Source organism: Limulus polyphemus, unplaced genomic scaffold (assembly GCF_000517525.1).
Source record: "Limulus polyphemus unplaced genomic scaffold, Limulus_polyphemus-2.1.2 Scaffold215, whole genome shotgun sequence".
NCBI classification, from domain to species: Eukaryota; Metazoa; Arthropoda; class Merostomata; order Xiphosura; family Limulidae; genus Limulus; species Limulus polyphemus.
The window spans coordinates 193,558-206,976 of record NW_013665825.1 but is presented as its reverse complement, the minus strand read 5'-3'; the positions used below and the strand labels follow the sequence as shown (position 1 = coordinate 206,976).

Genomic DNA, 13,419 nt, shown 5'->3' with positions numbered 1-13,419 from the left:
TAAGAGTTGCTGTTTAAAGATCACCTTGCACTGCCACCTATAGTAGTTTCTTCACAACGTATTTCGCATATGTTTTCATACATATTTTCAACTTAAAGCTATAGAATTTATGGTTCTCCCGCCATCTGAAATTTTGCCAGCTCTGTGTACATTACATACCTTTACTTAGGTCTGTTATAAGGCTGGAGAACAGAACTTGGAGCTACAGAAGCACTGCTTTACTTGTCCAATACAAAACAAGTTATACAATCGGTTTACTTTGCCATGGTTCGTAAAAAACGTATCTATAGTATTTTCAAACAAAAAAAAGTTAATGAAAATGCTTTCAAAAATATAAACAATACAGTAACGGACAAATAAAAATTAAAAATAACAGTAGAGTCAAAACAAGATATATACATATACAATTCAATTAAAGATGACTAATGATCCGTAAGTTTAAAGATCAATTAGCATTCCAAAAGATGTGGATATGAAATAAGTTTTAAAACATCCTAAAGAAAAACGACACAAATAGTTAAAGATAGCTGAAAACAAAAAAACCTGCAAAAGAACAAAGAAAATAATTCTGAATACGAGGTATCAAGTTCAGTAAGAAACAGTAGTAATACAAACAATGCACATGTAGACATTTGAAACAGACGATTAAATTTGAGAACGTATATATATAGATTGAGAGAGTAATGCCAGAAAAAATTCTACTCGTGATATTGAAGATAAAAATAGAGCGGAATAAGACAAAAGAATGAAGAGTGGATTCAAAAGGAACGAAATTCAAGTAAGAAAACACAGAGCGAAAAAATAAGATATATATTAAATGCAGTATTCTCAAGTCAAAAAAAATTAAAACGGCCATTTTTTATTTACTATCACTTCTTTGGTTGATCATTTATGTCAGTACATCTTCAACCGTAAAAAACAAATAATTGAAAGTAAGTTGAAAAATGATACTGCACGAACTGAAAGAGCTCCGGTATATAAAGTAGAACATGAGACTACGTTTCACTTTCACATCATAAGGCAAATGCATGTTACTGTACTATTGCAATGTCAATATCTTTTCTAAAGTATAAGTAGCCATCTTTATATTACATTACCTGAAAGTTTCTTTACAAACCCCATATATTCTCGTGTGTTTGTTCTGTTCAAAAATAATGCTGCAATTTGAGCTATATGCGCCGTGCTTACTGCAGGCATCGAACCCTGAATTTAAGCATTATAAGCGTCAAGCTTAAAATGTTTGTGTAGATTCAATTTCAGTTTATTGTTTCCACCAACAGAAGAGCCAATTGGCATAAAATCGAGATTATATGGTAGTTTCCTTTTTTAAACTAAATGTTCATAAACCATATATTGCTACATAGTGTTGGATATTTTATACAAAAAGTAGACATTATTTAATATTTCAAGTTCAGTAACGCGCCTGTAGCTAGTGTAAAAAGTTATGTTTCCGATATTGGGAGAACGTTCAAATGAAGTTATTTCTTTTGTTGTAGCTAGGACCTCAAGAACAGTAAACTGTGGTGGTTGTTCTTTTTTAATTGCAAAATACTTGCATTTATGGTTTGGTACCTAAAATTTTCGAACTATCTTTATACAGCTTTGATAACGATATAACCTTCAAATACTTTTTATGTCCAATTAATAGGAAGGAAATGATATAAATTTATGATTATAGGAATAAGTTTATATAAGTTATTGGTAAAGACAGAAATAAATACAGATTTTTTCTATTAGTTGTGGGTTTTAATTTGACGAGAACCTTAAAATAGACTGCACATTTAAACCATAATTATGTCTTTACTATTAAAAATATAACTAATAATACGTCATTACAAACTGGGCAACTTCCCCTTTTGTAATTGATGCCTTTACTACATATCCTAGCCCCCGTGCAAAATGGCACAAGTTGAACTAAAAAAAATTTTTTCAGAAGTTTTAAATCTTATATATTTTAAATATTATGGTTACTATCATGAACCATTCAAGTGGATTTATTTACTCCAAATGTTTAATAATTCAAGTAGATATATTACTCCAAACTTTTGATAATTGAAGTGGATTTATTACTCCAAACTTTTCACAATTGAAGTGGATTTATTACTCCAAACGTTTGATAATTGAAGTGGATTTATTTACTCCAAACTTTTGATAATTGAAGTTGATTTATTACTCCAAACGTTTGATAATTGAAGTGGATTTATTTACTCCAAACGTTTGATAATTGAAGTGGATTTATTACTCCAAACTTTTAATAATTGAAGTTGATTTATTACTCCAAACGTTTGATAATTGAAGTGGATTTATTTACTCCAAACGTTTGATAATTGAAGTGGATTTATTACTCCAAACTTTTAATAATTGAAGTTGATTTATTACTCCAAACGTTTGATAACTTCATCTCATATTTCAACCACACATACATGTTTTTCAAAGACACTGAACCAAGCAATCTATAAGATCTTTATTTCCAGCTTCTGTGATTAATCATTTATATCTACCTACTAACGTGTATAAATTGATAAAATAAGCTTAACAATTTAAAGGTGTAGGAAATTTCATTTTCATTTACTTAGAAAATTCGAATGTATCGCTAAGATGTCCACGAGTATTAGGTCAAACAAATGTATGTAGGTTTTAACACCAAGTGGATTTGTATGTATAATTATACACAGACTGTTCTCTACGTTAAAATACTTTCCCTTTATTTGCGAGCTTACCGGAGCCTTAATAGGGCAACAATGTACAATGTTTGTTGCCCAATAACGCAATTGCAAATAAAAGAAAAGTATTTTGACGTAGAAAGCAGTCCGTTTATAATTTTGCATTATAATTTACCTACGTTATAAGTCTTAAAAAAAATCAAGTAGATTTTCTGCCTTTAAATTGAAAACAGATCCCCAATCGTAGAGTTTTTTATTAAATTTTCTTTGTTCTAATATTGATTCTCAACATTTACGTCGGATGTGTGTTAAAATATTAGAACAATGTGACAAGGTTCTCATGTTACCCATTTTTTACCAAGTGTACAATCAGTAAATAAGTACATAGGTAAAACAGATGCAGTATGTTTCGTTATTGCTTCTGGCAGCTGGCTATAGGTTCTTTGGTATTTTTGGAGCGAGAGCAGTACCAAGTAGTTCAAAGAAACAACGCTAGGATTCAAGAATAGAGCTATTTCACACCAATTTGAATTTTATTGTTATTATTGCTTACACTTACGGAATTATCCATTAAGTTTAGAGAACAGATGGTTAATGTGAGTTACACCAAATCCAGTTTAGTTCTCAGAATGATTATAAAGTCATTTTAATATTACTTTAAAACACCGACTTTCTGAATTTTATGATATATATCAACGTTACATTAACACAAACACGAATATTTAAATTTGTTCAATGCGTATAAAATCAAACCTGTTATGTCATTCCCTTACAGTTAAACGCTAAATGGTTGAATTATAGATTGATTTGTCTTTCAGGAAGGTTTACCATCTACTAAAATATGGGTGGATTTTTCAGATTTTTCGTTAAATCCACCCAATGATTATGGCAGTAACAATAAAAGATAACGTTTTTTTTTTCTTCTCTGAATACTAAATATAGTTACATGTAAAAGTAAATAGATTTAATACTCAGAGAAATTATCATTTTGTTTTACCTCCCGTTAATTTAGGCTCTTATTGATTATGTATAGTTAATATTAGCTATTGGTTAGGATGTTTAATATATCTAATTTTATTTGCTTTTAAACTTATTTTTATTGTTGTATATTTATTATAGAAATTATTTTACATTGTTAGTTTAATACGTGTATTTATGACCATCTTATGTCTCCTACGCTAGCCAAACCTTGTGAGGTATTACTGGGATAGCGGCTGAAAATATAGTTAACAGTGAGTAAACAATGTATTCTAATCTTTTTAAATAAGAACGCAAAAACGCATATTTAATTAGCTATATTCATTACCAGATTGAATTTTAGTTTCACTCTAAGTTGGCAGTTGCTCTGATCGGAAGTTAATATAAATATTTACTACAACATAAATCATATTCGAAATATGATAATATCAGAAGATTATCTTATCTTTTCACAATGCTCGTTATCCCAGATTTTCTGCCTCTGCAGAGTTTAATAAATATGTTGATGAGTTTTCATGTTTGAATCATTTGATACGATCTCACAACATCGCTTTTTGTCTGTACAAACAGAAAGCGGGAATATTTTTGTATCCCTGAAATTTTTTTAGCAATATAAACGTCTGTAGTGGAAATTGAGACTCCGGAATATGACATGGAGCTCTGGGCATGCTGCTAACAATCGTCAACATCAACGAAAGAATGGCAGAGATTTGTTAGTATCAAAACTGTCGCCACTTTTGCCTCATCTTCGGAAAGAAGAGAATTAGATAAAGTCTCATCGATTCTCTCATCAAACCGGTGTAGACATTTTGTACTCGTCTTGATGGTTAACCTGCCAAATACAAAACACTGAAATAAGAAATGTAAGAAAGAAAAAAAACAAGTTTATGTGTATAAATCTAGAACAACATAGTTCAGTCAAAAATATTAATAATCGATCAATTCTCTTATATATAGCTTTTCCAGTATAGTTTAACTATTCTTAAATGTGTCATTTGGGTACTGGCGTTTAAATTTCTGTATTTTTTTTATGAAACTGTTTTATTGTTTCAGCTTTAGTGAAAATCCAAACCGCGAGACTCGAACCCCGAAATATATCCTTGTAAGTTCGTAAATTTACCTCTGACCCACTGTGAAACTTATGAAAAGTAGAAACTTCTAACCTTTACTGTGAGTGAAGTATTAACTACAGAATTAAAGAATTGTTATTTAAAACTGTGCACCCAGACAATAATGTTACCCCCAACAATCAAGCCTAACTCTAACTAAAAGAGTAGAAAATGAAACGGAATTACTAACTACAGAATTAAAGAATTGTAATTTAAAACTTTGCACCCAGACAATAATGTTACCCCCCCAACAATCAAGCCTAACTCCAACTAAAAGAGTAGAAAATGAAACGGAATTATTAACTACAGAATTAAAGAATTGTAATTTAAAACTGTGCACCCAGACAATAATGTTACCCCCAACAATCAAGCCTAACTCTAACTAAAAGAGTAGAAAATGAAACGGAATTATTGACTACAGAATTAAAGAATTGTAATTTAAAACTGTGCACCCAGACAATAATGTTACCACCAACAATCAAGCCTAACTCCAACTAAAAGGGGAGAAAATGAAACTTTTGCTATGAAAGAAGTATTAATCACATACGTAAAGCGTTATCATTTTAAAGTGTGCATCACGGTAATGTTACCAATATGAATCAAACCCAACTCAAACTAAACTCGTCATTTGTTTTGTAGACAAGGACTTTCATTAAAGACACTGACTTGTTTCCAGAATGGCCTTGCATGACCTGGTGGTTAGGGCTACTCGCTACCTGAGTGTCGTGAATTCGAATCTCGTCCACGAACATGTTCGCCCTTTCAGTCTGGAGACATTATAATATGACAGTCAATCCCATTATTTGTTGGTAAAGAGTAGCCCAAAAGTTGAAGGTGGGTTTTTCTGGCTAGCTGCCTTCCCTCTAGTCCTCTTAATTTAGCAGGATGAATGACATAACACATTTATGGATCACAGATCCATGCAAGATATGTTGGTCATTAGGGGAACAAAACCTAAATAACTTCCAAGATATTTTTCACACTCAAAAGATGAAATTATTTCAAGTGATATGTGAGAAGCATTTCCCACCCACCCCTCCTACGATTTGTGTTGCTCGCGCCTTCTTTGAAGAATAGTGTATTATTATGTTTCATGACTGCATTCGAACGTGCATGTGAAATTTCTTCCTTTAGAGTCTTTGTTAGTCCACAACCGGTTTTCTTGAAGGAATATCGTATATCACAATACACACTGCACCTCGATACACAAAACACAGTAAGAGCTCTTATCACCAATATTACCTCGCCTTTTTTTCCAACAATAAAATCGTGATTCGGAAATATATTCATCCAATATTTCACCCGTAGTTGCGTAATGGACTAAAGGTTGAATGAAATACAAGCACAATCATATCATTACGTTATTAAACACGATATTTAGGTATAAACATTTACCCATGATTAATATTCGTGGATAACGATTTAGCTTGTAAGTTTGATTTGTCTTTTTTTAATCAGGTTTAAAGAAGTCCAATATAGAAAACTTACAAATCATTGTGAACTGAAACAAGAACTAAGTATTCTGGAGTTGTATACAGTATTTTATTACCACACGACAAAAAAACTTTGTTTAGGTCCAGATTAAGACCCCAGAAGCACCATTGGCAACTTCAGTTCTGTGTGCTCCCAGTTATCCACAAGCTCTTATTTTCTATTTTGTGCGTTGAAAATTTACCCATCAAAACAACGTTTTACTAAACATAATGCTTTTAAAATACTACACTTTCCAGCTTAAAAATTTGTCTAGAAGAGTTATAACAAAAACTAGCTTCCGTTAGCATATATATAGAAAAGTACAGACAGACGTCACGTAATAAGTAAAATCCTTTTGAGTTACTTGACACCATGGGCTCAAAGATATATGTATACTCTGCCTTTTGGTTAATAGAGACCACGTGTTTGTTTTTCACAGATCTCTTTGAGCCCATGGTGTCAAGGAACTCAAAAACATTATACTCTGCCTTTTGGTTAATAGGAGCCAGGTGCTTGTTTTTGAATGTTTTTGAGTTTCTTGACACCATGGGCTCAAAGATATCTGTATACTCTGCCTTTTGGTTAATAGAGGCCACGTGTTTGTTTTTGAATGTTTTTGATTTCCTTGACACCATGGGCTCAAAGAGATCTGTATACTCTGCTACTCTGCCTTTTGGTTAATAGGGGCCACGTGTTTGTTTTTGAATGTTCACTCTAAACTACACAAGACTAGCTACGTATAACAAACTCTAATACTGAACTGATAGAGAAGAGAAAAGGCAGCTAATCAACAGAACCCACCGCCAACTTTTGGGTTACTCTTGTCTGTCTGAATAGTGGGATTTGATCCTCGAGTTCATACTCCTCCCGCCCTTTACAAAAGAAAAGGATTGAACAATATGTTCGCCTTATATTCAACATTCCACTTGAGTTTACAGATATCAGATAATGGTTCCTGGATTTTATAATTATAAAAACATTTAACTCAGCTGAATTATCTTCATTTTTATATCAGTAATTTCCTAGACCATCTGTCAAAAGAGGTCCACTTCGTCTGACCTTTACCCCAACGACAACTTCCTACATTCCAAGTATAAGAAGTGAAAAATACAAGGAAAATTCACTTATTATTACAGAGCCTAAAAGGGTTAACAAGACTACCTTAGCCAGTTTCAAAACTGAAGTGAAGAAAGTTGTAAAAATCAAAGATGACGCGAAATTACCATATCCTAATTTTGACATCGTTTGCTCAAAAAAATAACATGATGGGAAAAATAGCATGTTTACTAAATAAAATGAAGCCTTCTTTTTCCATTTAGATTTCACTTATTTCACACTGATTTTAGGTTTTATTATCCCGATGTGTAAATAATGATATATGAAAGAAGTGTAAAAACATGCTTAGTTCAAATTTTTATATATAAATTATGTACATTTTTTTATCAGTTTTCATGAATTCATGCTAATTTTTGGATTTTGCACAAAGCTACACGAAAGCTATCTGTTCCAGCAGTTCTTAACTATTGAACTGATAGTCTAGACGGGAATGCAGCTAGTAAACGCCACTCACCGCCAACTCTTGGGATACGCTTCTCAGACCGATTAATGGGACTTGACCGTCACTCTTATAACGCACCCACCGTTCCAAAATGTGGAGAGCAATTTATTTTGGCAGAAACTGGATGCGAACTACGAAATCCCAGCTACACAATTTGGCACGCTAATCATTAAGATACTGCTAATTTTTACACTTTGTTAGAGTATCAAAGAATGATTTAATGATTTTCTCAAACATTAGCTTTACATATAAAATACTGTTGTCTTTTGTTAAAAAGTAAAGCATCATAAATGCTTTACATATTATTGTGGAGCTTTGTACGATACTGTGTCTAGATGGACATTTTTAAATAGCAATATTTTCTAAATTTATTTGATCCTTATGTCTAGCGAATACAACTAAACAATTAAAAAGAGTGGATAATCTTATAGAATTAATTATTAGGCCATTTTATCGTATAATTTCACCACATCTCTTACCGTATTAATAACAACTTCTCGAAATTTTCAATTTTTTCCAAAAATGTTCACTCTTTCTGTAAAGGTTTTCTCTGTATATTTACATTTGTTTTTTACGTGAAAATAACTACAGGTAAACGAGCAATATTTAACTACCTGAGAATAATTAATAGTGGAAATATACGGTTCAATGATTGTCAATATTCAAATGCCTGAAAATATTTAATAGTGGAAATATACGGTTAATTGTTGTCAATATTCAACTACCAGAGAATAATTAATAGTGTAAATATACGGTTCAATGTGATCAATATTTAACTACCTGAGAATAATTAATAGTGGAAATATGGGGTTCAATGACTGTCAATATTTAACTCCCTGAGAATAATTAATAGTGTAAACATACGGTTCAATGTGATCAATATTCAACTACCTGAGAATAATTAATAGTGTAAATATACGGTTCAATGTGATCAATATTTAACTACCTGAGAATAATTAATAGTGGAAATATGGGGTTCAATGACTGTCAATATTTAACTCCCTGAGAATAATTAATAGTGTAAACATACGGTTCAATGTGATCAATATTCAACTACCTGAGAATAATTAATAGTGGAAATATACGGTTCAATGTGGTCAATATTTATTCGAAAATCTTCGCTTTTCACTGCCCATGTCAGGTCTTTAGCTTTAATCATGCTTTCTTGCTCTGAAGGATGATTGTCAGCAGTAACTCGCAACCTAACAGCCATAGGTGGAGTCTTTAATCGTGGATAATAAGGATCAGGATATTGAAAACTGTGACTATCCTGTAAAATATCGAAGACAAATAACCATAAGGTTTACTGTACCAAAAATCGCGATATCAGTTGAATATTCTAGTGAATGTAAAATTCGTGCATCTTAAGTTCCTTGGATAAACAAAACGAAAAGAAATTGTAAAAAAGGCTAAACTTACGTCAAGTGGTTACAATGCTTTCCTTGTGGTTAACCTATGTCACCAGTAAGTATTTCTTGAAAGTCGTGGATTTATTTGCAACTTTTGGGCATTAAACTCTTATTTATTTATTTATTTTATTAAACGTTCTGATCTATAAAAACGAAAAAATAATGTAAGTAACTAACTTGCCTTAATTCGTTGTATTAAAGAATAGTAAACAGAATCCTAATTACAACGTATTTCAGTTAAGTATAAAACATTAACACTCATCTAATGAATACATTCTAATCACTAACTAAAATTCACACAAAAGTCTGATAGATGCGTAAAGTTTTCGCATTGTTTGTTTGTGTTTTTTCGTGTAATTCTTTCACAAAATTCGAGTTTTCAAGATGAAGAAATTTAGGTTAACAAATAATAGTAAATAAGATACTGCGTATGTTGTTGGGCAATAAAACAGTTTTTTCTACATAAAGCTTAATTGGATAATATTTCATGCAATAAATCCACTGTTTATAATATAAACGTCTTATTCAAACCGGTTAAACACAGAAGGTCATTTAAAAACATTTCTGTTATCAACAAGCTCCAATATTTACCAATTTGTTTGTGTTGTAATTTCCTTACCTCGGTAGTCAAGCAGTCACTGGATCTAGTATCCAAGTCTTTGGTGTTAAAACGATTTTGAAACTCCGAGATTTCGTGAGAGTGAGATCCTTCTTCTACTGGTTTATCGTACTGATGAAAAGACATCCGACTTGTTGAATGATCTAATGAGTAAGTATGATAGTAATTACCATTGAATTAAATCCATCTAAAATACAAAATATAAAACTATTTAATAACTTAAGTAACAGCAAAAAAATAATAATCCCCATATCAAACTTATTAATAATAATAATCCCCATATCAAACGTATTAATAATAATAATAATCCCCATATCAAACTTATTAATAATAATAATCCCCATATCAAGCTTATTAACAATAATAATCCACATATCAAACTTATTAATAATGGTAATCCCCATATCAAACTTATTAATAATAATAATCCCCATATCAAACTTATTATGAAAGTGGCCAGGACGAGTTTTATGAAGATCATAATTATTTCTATTATAAATAAGTTTCATTATATTAACGTGATTAGCCATTCTTTACGGTTTTGCAAGTTTTAAAATTTATTAATCGGTCTTTATTACATGCTAACGATAGACTATCGCATTTGTAACTTGTAAGTGATCCTAAACATTTCTTTGTATGCTTAACCATTCATAACCCTATTTGCAAACGAAAGAAAACACGTGTATTTACCAAAACCACTGTAGGGTTTTAAAAACTATAGTATTGGTGTGACGCTTAATTTTGTTACTATAGTTTTTGATTTAAAATTAAGAGTTTCCAGGTTTTATATTTTATAAACCTCTCCGAAACTGCTTCTTTCTCCTGCAAATATTCCGAAGCATTCAATAATAAACGGTAAATAATATAAACAAAAGGCTGCTTGATGCGGTATTTATGTATGAAACTTGTAATTGATGCGTCTCAGTAATAGACGGTAAATAATATAAACAAAAGGCTGCTTGATGTGGTAGTTATGTATGAAACGTGTAATTGCTGCGTCTCAATGATAGACGGTAAAGAATATAAACAAAAGGCTGCTTGATGTGGTAGTTATGTATGAAACTTGTAATTGATGCGTCTCAGTAATAGACGGTAAATAATATAAACAAAAGATTGCTTGATATGGTAGTTATGTATGAAACTTGTAATTGATGCGTCTCAATGATAGACGGTAAAGAATATAAACAAAAGGCTTATTGATATGGTCGTTATGTATAGAACTTGTAATTGATGTATCTCAATAATAGACGGTAAATAATATAAACAAAAGGCTTGCTTGATATGGTAGTTATGTATAGAAACTTGTAATTGATGCGTCTCAGTAATAGACGGTAAATAATATAAACAAAAGATTGCTTGATATGGTAGTTATGTATAGAACTTGTAATTGATGCATCTCAATGATAGACGGTAAATAATATAAACAAAAGATTGCTTGATATGGTAGTTATGTATAGAACTTGTAATTGATACATCTCAGCAACACCTTTCAAACTTCATTGTTTTAATATATATGAACATTTTCTCTTTTATTTTAAGATAATTAGAATATATAATTTATTCTAATTTGCAACAAATAGTTCCGTTGTTATATGTAGCATGGGTTCTATGAACCCTGCTTATTAATCAACTTTAATTCATAAGAAAATATGTAAAATGTGTAGTTTTTCTAAAAGCTGTTGTTGTTGTTATTGTTGTGTTTTTCTTTTCTGTTAAACCGTAAACAATTCTCGCAGAAATTTCTGTTTTTCAATACTAAATAAATTAAGCGTATGGATATTTGTATAAAGAGGATTAAATACGGTAAAACCTCCTTTTCCATTAGGTTGAGCCTCCATTCCCCTCATACGGATGATAATTACAATAATTATCGCCATCAACACCAAAGAAGCCACCGTTCCCACCAGAACCCCCAGAAGTGGTCTAAGTCCGGATGAGGAAAATTTTCCTTCAGAGAAAAAAAAAAAAAACAAATGTAGAAAATAAAATTTCTTGGAAGATCATTAAGATACCATAAGTAATAATAATAATAATTAAATCCTGTTTTTATCCAACTGCAATAATGATTTTCGTTCACATACACGATTCAGTTTGTAAAATCTTAACTACCTGCATCAAACATGAAAGAAATGTGCTTTGATATTGCTTATCTCAAATCTAAAACATTACTCTGATGACCGATATTTCATTTAACGTACCGCCTTATCTTCAAATGTGCAAATCAAATATATCCCAAAGCTAACACTTTATACCCAAAAATTAAGATAACAGTATTCTTATTGTTATATTGATACTTTCTTCAGCGCCGTAAACCGTTCGTTATCTTACGGAAAGCGTATATATCAAAGAAAAACCAAAATATCCAACAGAGTTGAAGTAGAACATTTAAAATTATCTATTGAAGCTGTTTTTAAGTTAATACACATCCATCTTAACTTTCAAGCCTATTATTCTCACAGATAGGCTTACAAGTCATGTGAATATAAATGATAATGTTTATTTAAGGCGCTGAATATAACAAAGACTACCAGATTTCAATTATGTATCAGAAACAACGTTTTATCCAGAAGTATTTGTAATACACTTATACTCCTTTAATAAGCTATTTACTTATTACATCACATCCAACTCTATCATAAGTGAATACAATAGTTAAAAACCTTCAAGAATGTTGTTTTTCAAGTTGCAAGTTTCACTAGAACTTGCAAAGAAATGTAGCGTATCTCCAGTTCATGCAGCATTATTCAAAGTGAGCAACTTAACATGAATGATTACTCCTCATTACCGTGTCCGTGTTGCGGCTTTAGTATTTTTACACCAAATAAAACAGAAATGCTCATCATCATTACTGTGTCCGTGTTGCGGCTTTGGTATTTTTACACCAAATAAAACAGAAATGCTCCTCATCATTACTGTGTCCGTGTTGCAGTTTTAGTATTTTCACACCAAATAAAACAAACATGCTTCTCCTCATTACTGTGTCCGTGTTGCAGTTTTAGTATTTTCACACCAAATAAAACAAACATGCTTCTCCTCATTACTTTTTCGATGTTGTAATTATTTGAGCATTCTTACGCCAAATAAAACAAACATGCTCTCCCTCATCACTTTTTCGATGTTGTAATTATTTGAGCATTCTTACGCCAAATAAAACAAACATGCTCTCCCTCATCACTTTTTTCGATGTTGTAATTATTTGAGCATTCTTACGCCAAATAAAACAAACATGCTCTCCCTCATCCCTTTGTCAGTATAACTGTGTTAACACTATTATACCAAACAAAACAAAAATGCTTCTCCTCCTCATTACTTTGTCAGTATAACTGTGTTAATACTATTACACCAAACAAAACAAAATGCTCCTCCTCCTCATCACTTTGTCAGTATAACTGTGTTAACACTATTATACCAAACAAAACAAAAATGCTTCTCCTCCTCATCACTTTGTCAGTATAACTGTGTTAACACTATTACACCAAACAAAACAAAAATGCTCCTCCTCCTCATTACTTTGTCAGTATAGCTATGTTAACACTATTACACCAAACAAAACAAAAATGCTCCTCCTCCTCATTACTTTGTCAGTATAGCTATGTTAACACTATTACAC

General features: G+C 31.4%; 1 protein-coding gene across 3 annotated transcripts in view; it reads right to left on the bottom strand.

The window, feature by feature from the left end:
- Positions 1 to 3,169: 3,169 nt before the first annotated feature.
- The window catches only part of LOC106478478 (nephrin-like), a 130,453-nt gene continuing 120,203 nt past the window's right edge, over positions 3,170 to 13,419 (bottom strand). The window contains exons 10-13 of one of the 3 annotated variants that reach the window (XM_022382079.1): positions 11,620 to 11,757; positions 9,810 to 9,952; positions 8,839 to 9,051; positions 3,170 to 4,473 (exon numbers count right to left, since the gene is read on the bottom strand). In XM_022382079.1, the coding sequence (XP_022237787.1) occupies positions 4,432 to 4,473; positions 8,839 to 9,051; positions 9,810 to 9,952; positions 11,620 to 11,757 (536 nt within the window). In that variant the 3' untranslated portion in view covers positions 3,170 to 4,431. Of the gene's footprint in view, positions 4,474 to 8,838; positions 9,052 to 9,809; positions 9,953 to 11,611; positions 11,758 to 13,419 lie in introns of those variants that run through there. The other 2 variants (XM_022382080.1, XR_002609913.1) reach the window with 2 other exon arrangements.